General features: G+C 41.4%; 1 protein-coding gene across 1 annotated transcript in view; it reads left to right on the top strand.

The window, feature by feature from the left end:
* The window catches only part of adamts16 (ADAM metallopeptidase with thrombospondin type 1 motif, 16), a 55,352-nt gene that overhangs the window by 22,095 nt on the left and 13,521 nt on the right, over positions 1–19,736 (top strand). The window contains exons 8-18 of the mRNA XM_073485437.1: positions 1,813–1,918; positions 2,419–2,556; positions 6,318–6,471; positions 9,275–9,370; positions 12,599–12,747; positions 14,503–14,675; positions 14,780–14,910; positions 15,219–15,342; positions 15,996–16,240; positions 16,370–16,505; positions 17,563–17,689. Of these exons, the coding sequence (XP_073341538.1) occupies positions 1,813–1,918; positions 2,419–2,556; positions 6,318–6,471; positions 9,275–9,370; positions 12,599–12,747; positions 14,503–14,675; positions 14,780–14,910; positions 15,219–15,342; positions 15,996–16,240; positions 16,370–16,505; positions 17,563–17,689 (1,579 nt within the window). The remainder of the gene's footprint in view (positions 1–1,812; positions 1,919–2,418; positions 2,557–6,317; positions 6,472–9,274; positions 9,371–12,598; positions 12,748–14,502; positions 14,676–14,779; positions 14,911–15,218; positions 15,343–15,995; positions 16,241–16,369; positions 16,506–17,562; positions 17,690–19,736) is intronic.

The raw sequence follows: 19,736 nt of genomic DNA, 5'->3' as shown, positions 1-19,736 counted from the left end.
AAAAAACCTGGAAAAATATGACATTTAACAGTAGATGAAAAGAAAAGGTATAATGAGAATAAACAAGCATTATCAGAAGGGCAATCTGGAATATATTAATATCTGTGTATAAAACACAGATCTTTAGAAAACAACACATTATTGCACACACAACTACGAATAACTAAGAATATAAGCTACAAGTTCAGAAAATGAAACACGCTAATCATGTTTTCACTCAAATCACAGAACATTCACAAAAGACCGAGCTCAGCGACTTTAAACACACACAGTCCACCATGAGTGTACACCATCTAACAAACTAACAACAGCTTGTTTGTGGTAATGACCATGCCGACACAGTGTTGTCTTCCGCACTGTGAGAAAAAACTTCCATTGTGTGTCCCAGAGAAGCACACAGTGACACACACTCAAGCACACGCATGTACGAACACACACACACACACACACACACTATCTTCAAACCCAGACTTAAGTTTTGACTTCAAAGTGTCGAGGCTAGCATTAGCCCTAATCGTCGCTATGAAAGCCCAGTTCAAAGGTCTGTGTGTGCGCAGCCAAAAAAGAGTTAGTTCTGAGTAATTCCCAAAGGTACAAGGCAATTTGAGCATTAGTGCTACCAGTCAGTATATAACACAGTTTATTTGCATTACTGTTACAGCTCTACCCCTCAATGTTTTCCTCCATATTTCAAAACCAGTATATAATAGCAATGATCTACCTCTCTGCTGACACTAAAAAGGAACTAACTGGCAGTTCTCACAGTCAATCTGCCTGCTTATGTTTAATATCATTATTCACGTAACTTATGCACATGAGAACATTACTTCAGGGCTTTTTTCACTCTATGGCGAATGACTTACTGACTAGAGCTGTAAAATAACAAAACACAAGGCTAAAATTCTCCCTGAGACACTGAGACAAAAACATTAAGGGAGGCCCCCATGGGTATTATCCGTTTTGATTCAGAGCCAGGGGTCCTGTGTGTGTGAGGGCGTATGTGTGTGTGAGGAAGAGGCATAGAGGGATCTGAATAGTAAAAAGGCAGTTTAATAGAGAATGAGAGATAGGAGAAAGAAGTGAAGACAGAGTAAGAATGTTTTAAAGTGAAGTTAAAGGTAGCAGGGGAATATAGGAATGTTCCCACTGAATCCCATATTTTAACACATGGAGGGGGTTTAACCCAGTTATGGTGTGTATGACTTTTCTTATGCCTGCAGTCCACAACTAGCTCAGGCTAGTTTTATTTTCCCCATCTGAGAGAATCCTCTTGGTTTTGTACTGGTTGTAATCAGATTGCAAAAAATAAATCACTATTATTATCCCAATCCAATTTTAAAATGATAAAAACGTATTTTCATGATGATTAAGATAAGCGAATCTGATGTGCAGAGTTTCTTAGACAAGCGTTCATCAGCTGATTTGCATCTACCACAGTTGTATGGTTGATAATGGCAGTGATATCTTATCTCGTTGCAAATGCTGTAGAATACACACAGTACACCAGGAGTTTGTGCCAGTATTTTTTAAGTAAGGATAACTTGCAGCCCATTGGATTATGTTACTTATTAAATATTAGTCTTGTGATTTGTATTCAGTGACTGACTACATTTCAAAGTAATCCGACCCAACGTTGTTTTGCACAGATAATGCATCGCAAAGTTAAAAAGACAAAATTTCAATAAGCGTGAGTAAACACAGCTTGACAGTTTTCATGTTCATCAATGCTTGCTGTTTATGTTTGAACTGACTGAGTTATAGCTGATACAATAATTTAGCTCTGGTGTAAAAATTGTCTCACTGGTTTTGCAGGTTTCGCTCCGATCAGCGGGATGTGCAGCAAGTACAGAAGCTGCACCATCAACGAGGACACCGGCCTGGGCCTGGCATTCACCATCGCCCATGAATCCGGACACAAGTAAGGGTTTCCATCCCTCTCATGATCGCAAAAAAAAAGTACTGAAAAGGATGTCTGGTGGTGGAGTTAAGGCGTTGACCATGAAGTACAACATCCCAAGTTTGTGTCTGGCCAGGGGCCTTTGTTGCATGTCATTCCCCATCTCTCTTTTCATTTTCTGTCATCTCTGTACCGTCTGCTATCCATTAAATGCATAAAATGCCCTAAAAAAAGGATGTGCGTGCATAAGGACATGTTGAAAAATGTATGACGTGTTTAGGAGGTGCCATATAAATGGTCCAGTAGAATAACAAATGCTGCATTCTTCCATTGTGCATTTGACACTTGACATGTGTGATTTAAGCATGGACCATGAAAGATGTTTTCAAGCATGTTTTTTATGTCCATGTGCAAAAATTCACTAGCTGATAATGAGGTTTGAATCCGTTAGGTACCCAGAGAGTAATGTAATGTTGTGGTTTCTGCTTGCTCACTCTGGTGCTTTTTTTTCCATTCCCTAGTTTTGGAATGGTCCATGATGGTGAAGGGAACGTTTGTAAGAAGTCGGAGGGCAACATCATGTCTCCCACATTAGCTGGTCACAATGGTATTTTCTCCTGGTCTGCCTGCAGCCGCCAATACCTCAGCCGCTTCCTCAAGTAAGCAGCCATGATTTCTATCACTGCTATGCGTTTGTTGTGGTGAACTTAATAAAAGAATTGATTTAATCAGCACTCATTGTTGACAATGACATTAACGGGTATTACTGCTTTAAGAGTCTTATTAAGTTTTCAGACCATGAGTTCTGCATCACATCCATATGGCGTATTGTTAAATAATGAGCCTGCTTTTGTGAAGGGCTCATGCAACAAAGACATAAAGCACTGCATCAGTTTATAAAACAGAATTACAAAAGCAAGAGTACCCCTGGCGATAGCCACTTTTAGCTTTGAACATGCATTGTGTGTGTATTATTCAACATGTGTTACTGATAGGTGAACATGTGTTGTAGAAGAAACATGTCAGCAGCAGATATATCAGTTACAAATGCTGCTCTGATCCAAAGAGTGCCAAGTGAAAGCTGCTCTTATGTTATAACTATTACGGGACTTGCAAATGCAAGGACAAATAGGCCAATGTAAGTATGTGTGTGAGAGGCTGAAATATGTATCTGACGTAGGACTAAGTTAAATGATATGTTGTGCTGCTGCTGTTTTAAATACTGACTATGTATTGTGTTTCAAGGTACATGTGAGTGAAAGTGCGAGAAGGGAGAAAGTCGTGTGTGTTTGTGCAATAACTGCATTTTCATGCATACAGCCTGCTCGTCCAAGCGAAGAAAAACAAGCATCACAGACATAGCGTCCGTGTGTCTGGCTGTGTTACTATGTGTCTGTGCATGTGTGCGTGCTTGAAACCAAATAACCCAGAGCCAGTGCCCTCCACTAAATTTACCAGTGTGTTAACTGAACTGTCAGGTCTCCCCTCTCAGAGTGGTGGAGACAGACAGTGTATTTCCTCGCTGAGTTATTAGAGCTGGGGTGACCTCACCCTTGTTAGGCCTGTCAGCCTTATATTAAACTCCCATCACCCCCTGAGGCCACGTGAGGGGATCTCTGCACCACTGAAACAACCAAGGGGTTGTCTTCCTGTATAATCTGTAAAAAAAAATGCTGTACATTTTCCTAATTGCAATCAACAGAATGTTATGATATTTAAATGTTTTGGCTAAATGTGTCTTGTTGAGTTAACCGAGCCTCCATATTGTCTCTACCTTCATCTGCTATGGAGGGCAGTGTTGTGTCAGCCAACAGAGTTTATGTCACACTCACTTTAAATCAGCCTCTCCTCAGTCAGCTATGACAGAGAGGTCTGTGCCAGCGCTGTTTGTATAGTCAGATGCTATATCTGAGCTCTTTGTCATGCTTAACACGGATGGACAACTTTCATAGCAGGAGATGCAAAATCCCCTTAAAAGCCACTTGTAATTGTTTTTGTTTGTATTGGCACTGGTAAAACCCATCAAAAAGTCAGTGATATATGAAAGTTACAAGGTCCTCATGAGGTCCCAGAGTCAGACAAAGAACACAGTCTGGCCTATTGCTCACCAAATAACCAACAATTAGGAGACATCTCTGTGCCCCTTGTAGCCTAAAGGCTCTTGTCTTGTGATGTTTTGGGAAATGTTCCTATTCCCTTTCTTGCCAAAATTTACATAAAAGCATAAATACCACTTTCTGACAAGTATGTAGCTGGGTTGAGCACCAGGTTAGCTTAGGTTAGCATTAAGAGCGGAAACTGGGGCCAAAAGCTAGGCTGAAAAACTTGCTTGGCTAGGTGCCAGGAAGTTACTGTTTCAGGCCAAGAAATAGTCACATATGCTCATAACCCCCCATAAAATGACAAATTGCTGTTTGTTCACTTCAGTTTTTTGCATGGAAGCTAGAAATAACGTGTTAATTAGCAAAGCTTTAGAGGCGCTGATAGGCAGATTTTGTCACCTCCAGAATGAGCTGTTTCCCCCTGTCATTAAGCTAAGCTAAGCGGACCAGCTGCTGGCTCCAGCTACATGTTGCTAGACTTGAGAGTGGTATGAACCTTCTTGTGTAACTCTCAGCAAGAAAATGAATGATTGTATTTCCAAAAATGTTGAACTATTGCTTTATTTACAGTAGGGTCAAAAAGTCTGAGACCACTTCAAAATCAGTATCAAGTATCAAAATACTTCTTTTGTGCTTTTGAAGATTTTGAAGAATGACAGCATGCACTTGAGCTGGCATGGACTCCACAAGTTAATGCAAAACCTGATGACTCATGTTATCCCAGCATGATTTGGGAGTTTTCCACAAAGCGTCTCGTGATGTCACAGAATGCTTGGCTTTCTAAGTCTTCAACTGTTTTGTGTGTTTTGCACAAACTTGTCCATACCAGCTCGAGCGCATGCTGTCATTAAAGCAAAAGGGGGAAATACCAAATGCTAAGATACTCGGAAACACATGAATATTTTTCAAAGATTCAACTTTTCACTTGACTCGTTAAGCTGATATTATCATTTAAGCCTTTTGACCCTGGTTGACTCAAATCAATGATCACTTGAAGCTGCAGTTTTAGTGATGCTGAGCAGATATTCTGGCTGTTACAGTAATAGCTGTTATTTTAGGTGAGAAACCATCTGTGACCAGTGTTACTCTTGCCAGTCTTGTAATTGGCATACAGCATGTTCTCGAGACTTTTGAATTATTTTCACTTCCCACATAACACCAGTTTGTTGTCTTCGTGTTTGATGTACCAACAAATGCTTAGCAATTTTTAGTCAGGAAGAGATGAGTCAGGAGGCCTGCGGGTAATCATAAGCAAGAATGGGTGCTTTTATCAATTGTGTTTATTTTTTCATCCCCAGCTGATGAGAATCTCATGGCCAACATTGCTCACAGCTCATATTTGAGGAAAACATTTAGTCCAAAGCCTTCAGTGAAAACAAAAAGCTGCTCCAGGGGACTCTGTCCAGAAATCCTACAAATTTGCTACATTGTTCTTGTAATTTTTTTCGTGTGAGTGACTGTGGACTGAGGAGATGCATGCTGGCTCTCAGACCTTACTTGTGTGCCTGCGGATGTGTATAGAGTGTAAATGTAATGTATTTTTCAGAACCCTTATTATGTGAATAATGTAGAATATCAGAATATTGCACTTGCAGAACAGCCATTGTTCTTTGAAGACACAGAGGACCCATAAAGAAGAGAATATCTACACTCTGCTAAAGCAATCAGGACCACTCACTAGCACAATGAATGCACCCAACATATTTTGCCTTCTCATGCTCTTTCCACCATATTCTTGTATTATATTCCCCTAACTGCAGTGGATAAGCTGTAAAACATCTCTCTGTAGTAACCAGTGATATCACTTAACATTGGAAACCCCCCCGCTGGTGTTAGTATATGAGCGATACGGGCAAGGATTTTTCACGTCTGTCATAATTGAGTGTCTGATGCATTGAAACCATTACTCTCAGGGGTTGAGTTCGGCAACTTGTTATGTCTCCATGACAACACTTTACGGTACTCTCTAAAGTGGAAAACAATGGAGCATCCAAGAGTGATGCTCTCTGTGTGCACAGCATGGAGCCTTACAGCAGCTACCTTACTTTTATAAAGCATGGCACTGAATCACATGTCTGTCTGGCTGTTTATGTCTGCATGCAGGTTGTATATCAGGAAAGTTGTTTAAAGGTTAATGATTAATTCTCCTCTCCATTTTCCCTACTTCCCTTTCTTCTCCTGTCCTCCACTCACCTATTCACCTCCACTCCCCTCTCCTTGCTGCTCTGCTCCTCTTCTCCCTTTTTTCTTCTTATCTCTCCTCTTCTTTACCTATTTTTCCATTACTTTCTCTTTTATTCTCCTCTCCTCTTCTTCAGTTCTGCCCAGGCTCTGTGCCTATCAGATGAACCCAGAGCAGTCAAGGAGTATCGGTACCCCGAGAAGCTGCCTGGCGAGCTGTACGATGCAGACACGCAATGTAAATGGCAATTTGGGGAGAAGGCAAAACTCTGCACCCTCGACTTCAAGAAGGTAAAGTTCATTTTGACACAATTATGCCATCCCATGCAAATTTAAAACAGATCCCATGCCATGGTCTAATTTCCTCAGGGTTTTCTCAGCACACCCACTCAAACTTGAGTTCTTAATTAGTTTTAAACAATCTGTTGCCAATTTTGTCTGGGGAAATCCAGAGGAAGAAGTCAAGAGTGGGATGAGGGGAATGAGTAGAGGGGAAAAAGGAAGAAAAAAGGAAACATGAAGGAAAAGAGGAACTGATTAGCATGCCCTTGCATGCCCTCATGCCATACACACACTCATGGATGCATACTGACCGCTCTCTGTTTCCCACACACACACAAAATAAACAATCAGAGTTATAATACTGCCCATGAAATACTCACTGGGATGGATGACTAAATATACACTGGATTGCTGCCAATGGGAATCTCTCCTTGTTCCTCTCCCATTGTCTCATTACTGCTGATGTTGCTGTTTGAGATACACCGGAACTGGCTCAAGATAGGGTTTTGATAAGTTCAGTTTAAATCATCAATGTTCTTGCATCTGGGTTTGAGATCTTCATTGGTCCAAATATGGTAAGCCACCTAAACATCACCTGAAGATGCACCTGCCCTTCCACGAGTCAATGGAAAGTTATTTCTTTTTCTTTAGACAGTGGCATGTAGTCGCCTCTGCCAAGGAGGTTATATTTTCACCTTTGTCCGATGGTTGGGTTGGGTTGAGTTGGTTGCTTGGTTAGTCGGTTGGTTTGTCAGCACGATTACACAAAAACTACAGAACTGATTCCCACAAAACTTGGATGGAGGATGGATCTTGGCCCAGAATAGACCCTGTTTACTTTTGGTGTGAATCCAGATAAAGGGGCAGATTTTTTTTCTCACCTTCTTGAACATTGCAAGATAGATAGGGTGTTTTTGACATTTTCATTAATTTCTCAGGGAATAATGCATGGAATGAAAAAAAACAGGTGTATTCAGGTGGTGGCTATCTATGAGTGAGTTCAAAAGGGGACTGTTGGGCCTTGGCGGAGGTATGCACTCTACTTAGTGCAAATCTAGTTTTTTGGGGCGCCACTATGGCAAAGACTTCTCATATGTATTATAGGCTATAAAGTATACCGAATACCCATTTCCAGACTACGCACTGCAATTGGACAACAAACTTGTTCAGCACAGTTACGTTTTAATGCACCGTAAATGTGGTGGACATTATCACTGTTTAAAAGCATCAACACTTGAGATGGGATGCAGATGCAATGTTTCTCAATACAGTCAGTGATTTAGAGTTAAAAGGGCTCATATCTCTGACTGAACGGATTAGAGAATGAAACATGACATGTCAGCAAGCCAGCAATATTCTTCCACTTCTTCAAGATGACTTTTGAGGTTTTCTCCTTTTATCAAAGACCATGGACGGGAAGACAGAGTTGAGAAAGAGAGTTCAAAATGCCACGGAGATTATTAGCTGGATTTAAACTGAGATATCAGCACATGGTATCCTCCTTAGCCTCATTTAACATAGAAACATCCGTGCATTATTTCAGCTATAAGATATTTGAGAATTGCTCCCTCATGGCTTTGTTATTGGTATTTCACTGTCTTCTCCCATGCACCTGGTAGCAGCAAGGTGCACAGGACCCAATAACTCCCAAAGCAGCCGTCATGCTCACTGTCTTTCCAGACCCTTGTTACTCATAAAAAGACACTACAAGAAACTGTCTCGGCGGTGCAATTCATCATGTAATGAATTCATATTTCATGGAACTTTTTGGCAGGCGTTGTCAAGATAAGGTGCTGCAGCAGGAGCCAAATGATACTCTCTGTGGTGCCTGTGGTTAGATAGAACTGGGTTACCCTCGCAAAAAAGCAAAATAATACTGTATGTATGGGAGTTTTTCCATTTTTCCCTCTTTAACTCAGTCTCTGTCTCACTCTGTCCATCATCTCCCTCTGTGCTCTCTGTCTTTTCCTTCCATCACTCACTTACTCTTTCCCCTCTCTCACTCGGTCTCTCTCTTTGCTGTCTTTACTGCTGCGAACGGCCTGAGCAAGCAAAACAGCTGGACAAATAGGCCTTGGGATGAATTCCATGGTGGCTCTTGGCAGCAAGGAGCTGAAGGCCGAGGTGCCTGTCAGCATCTGCACCAAGTTGTCAAAATCTGATATAGTCATTCAGATAGTAATAGAGTGGACATGTTAAAAAGTAGCAAGCCCATTTCTCAGGCAATGCGAGCGGGGAAACCACCCTGTGCTCCCATCTGAATCTTTCAGAGCGCTGCTGAGAAACACAGCAATTACATCATGTAGGTTTGGTAAAGCAATTGTGCCCTGTTAATTTGTGCTAATGTTTATCTTCTGTGTGTGCTTCACCTTTTCTGAACATATGATTTAATGTTAGGCAGGATTGCAGCTTTTTTTCATTTAATCTTAGAGACAATGCAATTATGTTTTATTAAAACTGATGCATTGCATTGCCTGTGGGATACAGTTGGACCAAATTGCATATGTTTTTCTTCTTTTTTTCCTAAAATGTTGTTATCCTAGCTACTGAAGCATGAATATTTTGGAACTACAAGGTTGCTGCACACTGATAACTTGCCAGAAGACCATTATTCAGACAGTCTCCATTTCAGCAAGTTTCCATCAACATGTTTTAAAAGCTCTCTAGTGGCAAAATAACAATGTTAATCCTGTATTTTATCCCATTGCTAGCTTTGTTAACAGCCGTTGTGCGAGGCATACTGATCATCCCACTTGGAGCATGAAAACATGTTAGCAGTGCTGTGTAACTTGTTGTTCCTGTGTTGTTCCAGGATATCTGCAAGGCTCTGTGGTGCCACCGTGTTGGGAGGAAGTGTGAGACCAAGTTCATGCCAGCTGCTGAAGGCTCTGCCTGCGGCCCCGATATGGTGACTTGACACATGTTTTTTTTCTGTGTGTGTCTGTGTGTTTGAGGTGGAAGGGGGTGTGGATGATACGCGCACAAGCTTTGTCACCTCAGGAGTGGCATCACATGGATGGCATTGGGTTTTTTTACCCATCGCCTTTGAGGCATATATACCAAAGACATTTCCAACTGCAAGCACACTGTTAACCAACACCAGGATATCACAGTAAATTCTCACAATAAACTACTGTCATTATGCTTTTGCAATACATGATGGGTAATTATTTGGGATATTACCGTAAGCTGCTGTGAATTTGAATTTAAGTGGTATTCGGAGGCGACAAAGCAACACAAATGGGACATTACAGGGAAATACTATAATTATGGTAAAGCACAGTTACGCACATTTAGCGATAAAATATTGTAGTTTTACAACATGCTAACATGCTAAAAGGCCAACAACAAGTTAAAAATGCTTACAGGCTAACAGGCCTAAAGGTGTTCCAACAAAGTACACATGCTACCAACAGGCTAGCATGCTGACAGGCTAAAGGGCTAACTTGCCAACATGCTAACAAGCAATATGGTTGAGTTAATGTGAAAATACTTTACATTGTTGTAACATTACAGTAAATTTACTGTAAATGTGTGTATTTACTATAGATGTTTATTGAACATTATCAAAGTGTAATTTTACATCAAAATACTTTATTTTCACAGTAAAATTGTGACAGGTTACTGCAGAAACACAACATAATACTGTGATGTTCATCTATATTACTGTTAAATAATTACAATATATTCCTGTTAATTTACTATTTACAATTAGTTTCACAGTGCATGGACATGGAGCAAGATCTCTCTTTCCTCAGGTTGTTGTTAATCATGTTTTTGTATTTTAATAAAATGTCATCCATTCAGGGATTAAAGTTAGCTTTAATCCTTCCATTACTAAGATAACCTTTGTTCCTTTGTTAGCCAAATAAGTCAACATGATTTTTCCGTTGATACTGAGAAAACCTTGTTGTTTTGTGAAATGAGAACAGCATGTTTTGGGGGGGTTTTGTTCTTTTTTTTTTTTTTTTTTGACATGGCTGTTTTTTCTGCTCCATGGAAACATCTTACCAAATAAAACCACAAAATGAGAGTCAGCAAACAAGAGCTTCTCACAAACATTTCATTGCAGTTTTGGTGAAAATATGCCTTTTTACAGCCATCCATGCACAGTATTAACAGACAGAGTCCAATGAAATAAGTGAATTCAATTTTAGAGTAGGTTTTCCCTTTAAGGCATCTGTTGGCCTGGTGATTTTCGGTGTGATGCTTAGCTTTATCAACTGTGTAACATTTAATATAAAAGGCGTAGCGCTTGTAATGAAATGTCTCACATACAGAAACATGCTTACATTCCTCCTCCAAGGGATACCACCGATTAAAAAGCACCACACGGAAGAGTGATAGTATTTTATAAGGTGATGGGCTAAACGGATGGAGAGACTATTATTAAAGTAACATTTATTAAGTGTTTTAGGGTTGTGTAGTTCTTATACTCCCACTCAGTTTCTCAATTTCAAGACAAAAGGCCTTGAACTGAGTGACACTGCACTTTTGTCAGCGGCTTTTTTACACACCAGTGTGTCCCAGTGCAGACCAATAAATGAACTTGTAAGCGAAGAGTTTGGATTGACTTTATTGTGTTTTGGATTTGGGTTCATTCGAGTGCAGTGTCAATAAAATCCCTCTTTTTGACAGAGGTACCACACTCTCCATCCCTCCGTTATTTTACCTCAGGGAGCAGCTGCAATTGGTTTGTTGCTGATGTGGCAAAAATATGCTATTGGGGTTCTGGCCAAAAAGCAATCTGTGCTCTTTATTTATTCTTTGTTTCTTTTCCTGACTTCTTTCAAGATGATTCTCCCCCAAGGCCCGCTCTCTCGCTCCCCTGACAGCCCCTCGACGACATTCGCTTCTCAATATATTGAACTTGATGGTTTAATCCCGCCCTCTCCCTCTACGGGACAATTAACTGAACACAAACAATGACAGACTCACTTAGGAATCCGTGGCACTCAGCCGCAGGGGGAAAACTGAGGGGAAATCAGCTGTTCTAGTTCTTAGGCAAGGACCACGAGATTAGTTGGAGGGGTGTGTGTGAGAGTCTGTGTGTGCAGGCATGAACACACAGCAACAACAAGAACAGCTGAATATATGCCCCCTTATCAATACTAGCAGGTTGTGTGTGCACGGTGTGTGTGCGTGCTTGCAAAAAGGTTCTTGAGATCACTCCAAGGCGAGCAGTTGAGTATATTGTGACTGATGTCATCTTGACATGTACAAATCCAGTTCAATCCCGTGCCAGGAAACAGCTTGTGACATAATGTTGCTTTAAGTGAGTCTAGATTTTGCACAATACTCTCACGTTACGTTTTGGGATTTTGAGTGAAGTGCTGCTCATTTTGGAACACGTGCTCGGTTGGTTGGTTAATGACTCAGCCTTTGTCGAGGCACATACAGTAAATAAGTTGATTCAGGAGTATGAAGTATGTGTGTCCTGTAGTATTTCTCTTCTGGTGTCCTCATGGAACACATTTGGCAATGTTCACGGGTAGAAAGCCACTTTGGTCCGGGTGGCAGCATCTGAGGTAATTGTTTGAATTGTTTGAGAAGCAGTGTGGAAACCATGGCATATTGATTTGTGCATTGCTGGCAACAGTGTTTCAACTTGTTTCATGTTCATGTAGTGAAATGTTTTACCTTTACTTTTTTTTTTAAGAAAAAAAGAAAAAAGGTGAAATACAGCATTGAGTAACATGAAATGCAAATGTGTGCAAAACAATGGTGAGTGTCCTACACTGTAGGAGGAGATCCTTGGCAGGTATGAGACACTTTTTCCACATTTCAGTTGTGTTTGGCTTAGCCCTGTTAATTCTAGCTGATGACAGCTCAAGGTAGCGACTGTCCAAAAAGCAGCACAACTGGAGTTTGGCTAATAGATTGTGAGTGTGTAACCAGGACTAGACCACGACCTTTCTGACAGCCGTTAAACCTGAAGGCTATATCTTAAAGTCTTCTTCTTTGGTTTGACAGACAGTCATCATAAAGAAGATAAAGGGCAGGGTCCATTGGAAAGTCTGTATGTTTTTGACACTTTTATGACACTTTGCTCATTGCTTGTGTGCGCCTCCCTTCCCCTGCCTCCCTCTCTCCCACTCATAATTCCTCTCCTCTCTCTCTCTCTGTCTGTCTCCAGTGGTGTCGTCGGGGTCAGTGTGTTAAACAGGGTGACGAGGGCCCGAGGCCCCAGCATGGCCAGTGGTCAGAGTGGTCATCCTGGTCGGTGTGCTCGCGAAGCTGTGAGAGCGGAGTCACCTATCGAGAGAGGCAGTGCAACAACCCCAGGTAGAGATGTACACAATAACAGTGCAGCAGTGTGTGTTGGTAAAGATGAGACCAGCACAGAAATGTAAATATTAGCGATCGATTTTAGAGGAATAGTTGGACATTTAGATAAATGCTTCACTTTCCTGCCAAGAGTTAGAGAAGAAGATCAGTACCACTCTCATGTGTATGTGTGTAACTGATGGAGCTGGAGCTAGCAGACGATTAGCTTGGCTTAGCTAGCACATCTTAAATTCACCAATGAGCACACTGCATCTTGTGTCTTTGTTTTTTTCCACACAAATATGAATGTAAAAGTGACAATTTGTTTTGTAAGGAGTTACATTACTGTAACTGTTAGGGTTAGGGTTAGCTCCTAGCTGTAGCTCCTTATTTAACAAACAGGAGATGCAGTGCAATACAATGCAAGAAAGTGAATAGGAGTATTTTGTCTAAATATTTCTTTAAAAAAATCTGTTAACACTAACCATATTTGAGAGGATAAGAAGTCAACATTTATCAAAACAATCAAAAAACATTCACATTTTGCAGTCAATGAACTAGAAGCTGACACCAAAAGCTAACTGTTTACTATGTTGCTGTTGCCTATTTGAGCAAAACAATTTGAATCACATGAAAAATATTAATTCTAATTTTATTCAGAAGATTTATGAAGTGACCCTTTGGTACAGAGATGGTCTGTACTGTTTGTGTTCGTTTGACTGAAGGCCAAGAGTATATTAAGACGTGATTAAAATAGTGAAGATCACTCACTTGGGTCTGTCGCTTCATCACTTATCTTTTCACTTAGTCCCCTTCTCATCAGTCACTCAGGATTATTTGCACTGCCAGTCAGTAAGGGGGCCCTATCCCAAATGCTGGGGCCTCCCCTTTATCGTACCATGCCAAGATCCTGACAAGTTGCGGGCTAAATTGGACAGAGAGTGACGAGGAGAAGAAGGGAGAGGGGAGGGAGGAAAAGACGGCGGTGGCGGGTAAGGAAGACAAAGACAGGCGAGGGGAGAGAGAGGAAGGGGGAGGGAAAGGCGAGATGACAGAGAAGGGATTTAAAAAGGAAAAAAGATGAAATGCAGAGATATAAAGGGAGAGAATCTGAGAGGGTGAAAGAGATAAGTGACAATGTGATTGGAGGGCTTAGAGAAGGTGTAATTGTCCCGTGGAAGGGATTTTAAGGAACACAGCCTGGGGTTATACACCTGTGACTGGAGAAGCCTTCAGAAAGGCACAGGCAGGTTTGCTCGCATATTAGTCGTGCCAATACAAAGACGTACAATGAAATGCAATGGTATTTGTAATTTCAGACACTGTTGCTCACTCAGATCAAATGCAACACATGTGTTGTTCTTCCTCAGAATGTCATGTTCATACACTGATATCTGGTATTACAGCAGCCCAATAGTTACACTAATCGCTTACGTACACCCTTTAAGTCTCAGACCAAAGACTTTTTTTCTCCTTTCAGTTTTTTCCCATATTAGCTTTGCTGTAACAACACACAATAAGGGGATACAACAAAGTGTGACAGTTAATTTTCTTCATTTTCTTCATTGATATGTTGATTGACAGTGAAATAGACCAATCGATTAATGTGCACGCCTCATTTAAACCGTGAGCAGGACACCAGCGCTCCGCTGGGACTCACACAGTTTTAAAGCACACACATATGAGAAGTCAGGACATAACGACGGAAGTAATTCCAGTGAAATACTGATTGAGCTTTGTTTTGATGACATATTTTTCAATCGTTCTCTGCAGACCTTCATATGGAGGGAAGTTCTGCGAGGGCTCATCCAGGTCATACAAACTTTGTAACACTGAGGACTGTCCCCCGAACACCGTAGACTACAGAGCGCAGCAGTGTGCAGAGTTCAACAGCAAACAGTTCAGAGGATGGTACTACACCTGGAGGCCATACACTCGAGTGGATGGTGAGACTTGTTCCTTTAAAGAAACAGTGGGGAGAGGTTTTAAGCCGTTAGTCATGTCGTGGCAGTTAACATTTTGCCACTGTGGGTATTTTCTTTCCTTCCAGATCAAGATGTCTGTAAGCTGTACTGCTTTGCTGAGGGCTATGATTTCTTCTTCGCCCTGGCCAGCAAAGTTAAGGATGGGACGCTCTGCTCACAGGACAGTTCTAATGTCTGTATTGACGGACTGTGTGAGGTAATACTTTTAAATGTCAAGCAGTGAGACAGTAACATGATCTGAAGATGATATCACATGTGGAGTCTTTGAAGTTGAGCTACAACACTTGAGAATGGATTCAGCAGTAGAGAACATCTTTGCTGTGATGTTTTTCACATCTATTTTAGATGTCATGAAAAAAGAAAAATTGACCTGTCAGCACATAAGGGATAAATGATGGTAGTTTTCAGCTGCTGTAATTTATTTTATGGTATGATGAGTTGTTGCGTTTTGTGTATTATGATCTACTTTTTTGTCAAAAAACAAGTGACGTTTTCCTCCCACAGAGAGTAGGCTGTGACCGTGTTCTGGGCTCCAAAGCTGTGCCTGATGCATGTGGGGTGTGTAAAGGAGACAACTCCACCTGCAAGATCTACAAAGGACAGTACACCAAGCAGCATTACACTAACCGTAAGTCAGAGTAGTTAAATTGTTCAGTTCACTGGTTTTGGTGAATTCATTTGAGACATTTCAAAAGATTTTTCTCCTTTATTCCTTAAGTTGCTCCATAGTCTGGTGGTACGGCAGCGGATACTTCTGTATCTTTTGCCAGACGGCTAAAGCGTTAACAGACTTTGACTAGGTGGGTGTTGTGTTTTTAGTGTCCTTTGAGGTGTCTGCTCAGAGTCCAAAGGATACTAAAAGTCATCACCAACCATAGACACAGTTTGTTTACCCTTCTGCCATCTGGCAAAAGGTGGCAGAAGTATCTTCTGCTGAACCACCAGACTACAGAGCAGCTTCTTTCTCAGGCTGTTAGAGTCTTTAACTCATTCTCAACACTCCACCAAAAATGAATAGCTTTTCTTGTCTCGCATAAAGGGACAACTTACATTTCGTTGTACAGTCATGTGTTGAAGAATGACAAATAAATTAACCTTGACTCCCTTGATTATACAGAGACTGCATTCTCCTATAATTTTATAGCTCACACACAGCTACAAAATGTGTGTGTGTGGCTTGGTGTCATGGATCGTATTATTCAGAGTTTGTCTTGTTTAAGTCATGATTGTGATTTGCTTGCGGCTTTTGGTGCTTGTTTAAAGTTTTGTACTCTTTCTCAGAGTACTACGGGGTGGTAACCATCCCAGCGGGGGCTCGGAGTATCCGTGTGGTGGAGCTGAATACGTCCAGCTCCTACCTCGCTATCAGGGACACCCAGAGACGCTACTACCTGAACGGACACTGGACGGTGGACTGGCCAGGCAGGCATCCCATCGCTGGAGCCATTTTTGAGTACAAGAGACCATACAACAGACCAGAGAGCCTCATATCAACTGGCCCCACCAATGACACACTCATCATAGAGGTAAAGGATTGGTGGACACCACTCAGTCCCATCTTCATTCCTCTGTGACTTACTTAATTACTTACGTCTATAGACAGAATTTTATGCTACTTCTTATTTTTCTTCATATCATTATTCTTTCTCCCGTAGATATTGTTGCAGGGCTGGAACCCAGGTGTACGTTGGGAATACACGCTGAGGAAATCTGATGACAAAAGGAATCACATCAAACACAATTATACATGGGCAATCATACGCTCCCAATGCTCAGCAACTTGTGCCGGAGGTGAGTGTAGACATGAATTACAATAACTTCTGATACCTTTTGGTGTGTTTTTTTTACGTGTATTTAAGTCTAAGATTACCTCAAAGTCTATTGTGTCAATGAAAAGAGACGGATCACCTTCAGATCTTCAATCTGGGTCAGGATCTAAAGCTCAGTCTGACCTCTCTGATCTGTAATAAGGCTTTTAGCTGCAGGTTAAATGGAGAGGGAAGTGTTTCCCATCATTACTGAGGGGACATTAGTAGCTCTTGTTTGGGACTGGTGGGACCTCCTCTTTTTCTACCGGAGACCTGCTATTACATGCACACACGCGCATGGCTTGGACCAGTGGCCTTTGTCCCACCAGACCTAGTATTAAACTAACACACGCACACACACACACACACACACTTGTCCTGGGCAGACCCTGGCATGGTGATTTGAGGCTGGAGGTCAGTGGACAAAGGTGTATGTGTGCATGAGTGTGTGAGTAGTGTCTTTTTTTCCTCTCTGCAATTGCTTATATGTGCATGGGTGTGAACAAAGCCCCCAGTGTAGAGTTTCTACTGATTGACACTGCAGGTTAAAGTTCCCCACCTTGGTCTGTCGCGATCCACCCTAACCACCTCCACCTCTTTGTGTCCTGATTGCAGGCCATGATGGGTTGGGGGTCATTTGCTTTATTAAAGAGTGTGACTGACTAACTGACCTGCATGAGTTGAGATGTGCAGATTGACCATGCCTGAGGCCAAATACCAACCAGGCAGGGATTTAAGTTTCACATGAATTAAACAACACTGTCAGATCTGTATTTGTGTGCTAGAAGCCACCAACACAAGCAGTTGGACACACTATGACTTACAAAACAATGTTGTTTTGTTCAAGCTCAATCACACTAACATTTTACACATCAGTGCCAATAATCTATTATTCCCCTCTCTATAACTAGTTTATCTATCACTGTAAATTTGAGCCTGCAGATTTGTTTTAATGAGGCTGACAGCGTAACTCTAAACAAAAAATGATATCATCCTTTCATGATGATGTGCTGGAACTTATTGAAATATTACCCATACAGGCCAGATGAACACCAAGTCAGCGTGCTACAAAGACTTGAGGGTGCAGGTGAATACATCCTACTGCAATCCCAGATCAAGACCAGCTACTGGAGTGATGCCCTGCAACACCCAACCATGTCCTGCCAGGTGAGGCCCTCTGCTCTTTCATATGCCAGTGTTGCAGTCTGTTCACACAAATTAAAATGAACTAGTTCACATTCATATTTCACAATTTTGAATTCTGAACTAGGTTCACAGTCCAAACAAAGGAACTTGTTTACTTTCATTTCCACAGTGTAGTCTAGGAGTACAAGTCTGTGTACTTGTTGTTTGGAAATGAAGATAACTGGACCTTTAGAAAATGTGCTGAGTATGACTTGGGTGGAGGAACTTTTTAGTCGTTGGCTCATGGCCTTGAGCTCTGTTAACGATTTCTTGTGATCATCATTCATATTGTGATCATCATTCATATTGTGACCATCATTCACATTTCCCAGGGCTGTTCAGATGTTTCAACTCGAGTAGTTGACTTTCACAGGAGTCAGCAATGCTTAGATTCATGTTCATTCGTCGCAAATGTCTTCGTTCATTCAAGTGTCTTTTAGTGTTGTCTTAGTGATGGGAATGCATCTACTCAGTAACTATAGTTTTGTCATGGAATTAACGGGTTCTCCATTGTGATAGGTTCTGCCTTTAGCCATGTTATTTTACTGAACTGTTTGGACAACTATTGGATGGACTGGAAATTTCATTTAGCGCAACAACCAGGTCAAACTTTCGGTGATGGTCCAAAACTGACTTAATACTTGCCAACATTTCCAGCGGCCTCAGCTGCATGTGCAAATAACCAGCAAATGTTAGCATGCAAATACACTAAACTAATATGGGCTATATATTATACCTGCTTAACAGTAGTATGTTATCATTGTGACATTAGCATTTAGCTCGAGGAGCACTGGTCCAGAGAACAGCCTCACAGAGCCGTTAGCGTGGCTGTAAAAAAAAACTCATTAAACTCAACTCAAAGTAACGTCAATGATAATCTGTGGCTTCAAACATTTATGAATGACCTCATCAACATATCTGCACTCTGTTTTCAACTGGCTCTCAATCTGGACATCATTAAAAATGATATTTCAACGGTTCCTCACATTTTCCTGATACTTATTTTTGGACGGAAAAAGAATAGAATCTTTGGCCCTACTCGACTTCTAGACAGATTTCAGGACATGTCAATTATTCAATCTTTCAGTTGAAGTACCCTGGGAGGGCTCTTCAATGGACTGTCGGCTATGTGACAACCAGAAACACTGTTGGCTGTAACAGCTCGATATTCTGTACATGCACGTTCATGTTTGGAACCAACTAAATAGGTTGACGTCGTTATTTGAGCTTACCATGCTAGTGCAGTATTCTCTCCAGTTTGTGTTAATATCCATTTTTCTGTCATTTCTTCCTGAATCTCTTGACCAATTCCACCAGTCTTTTGTCTTTCTGTCCTTTTCACCTCCCCCTCCCGACTGCCATGTGTTACTGGTCTACAACACCTACACATCTGTTCTGTAATTTCTTGACATGCAATGTCAGAGAGAGCTGTTTATTGGTTGAGTCAACTCTTCCGAACTTCCCACACTATCTCCTCATAATAAAGTGAATAAAGGGTGTCAGGCAGCTCCGATTGTATTCTCCACCCTTTCCAAGCCCCAGAAACGCACCTGTTCTATAATGATGACATTTTCCTCTCATGTAATGAAAAAAATAACTTACATTCTGGCCAAAACATGTGTGTGAGACACGTGGAAGTCCCCCTGGATATCGTGTTTGTGTCATCATCCAGTTCGCTTGTGATACCTCACCAACTGTCAGGAACAGTTAGCTTCTGTGTTTGTTTAAAACAGCAGGCCAAGGACTTATAAAGCTTTTCACATGTAGCATCACTGTTGGACCCAAGCTCAAGCTCAGAGAAAAATGCTAGTTCTCCAGCCCTATCAAGGCCCACCAGAGACATTGCTCTTTAATGTGTACTTAAAGAAACACTGCTCTATGTAAAATGCACCGCCAGCTTAATTGGTGTTGCATATTGGTTCGTCTAAACCCTGCTGATCCTCAGAAAGCTTTTCCCACAAGTGTGCACCAGAGACAAGCTCAAGATTCATTTGCATTTGGGAACCAAAGTAGGAAATGCTATCATAGA

Source organism: Pagrus major, chromosome 17, assembly GCF_040436345.1.
Source record: "Pagrus major chromosome 17, Pma_NU_1.0".
Taxonomy (NCBI): Eukaryota; Metazoa; Chordata; class Actinopteri; order Spariformes; family Sparidae; genus Pagrus; species Pagrus major.
This window is presented reverse-complemented; position numbering and strand designations above follow the sequence as displayed.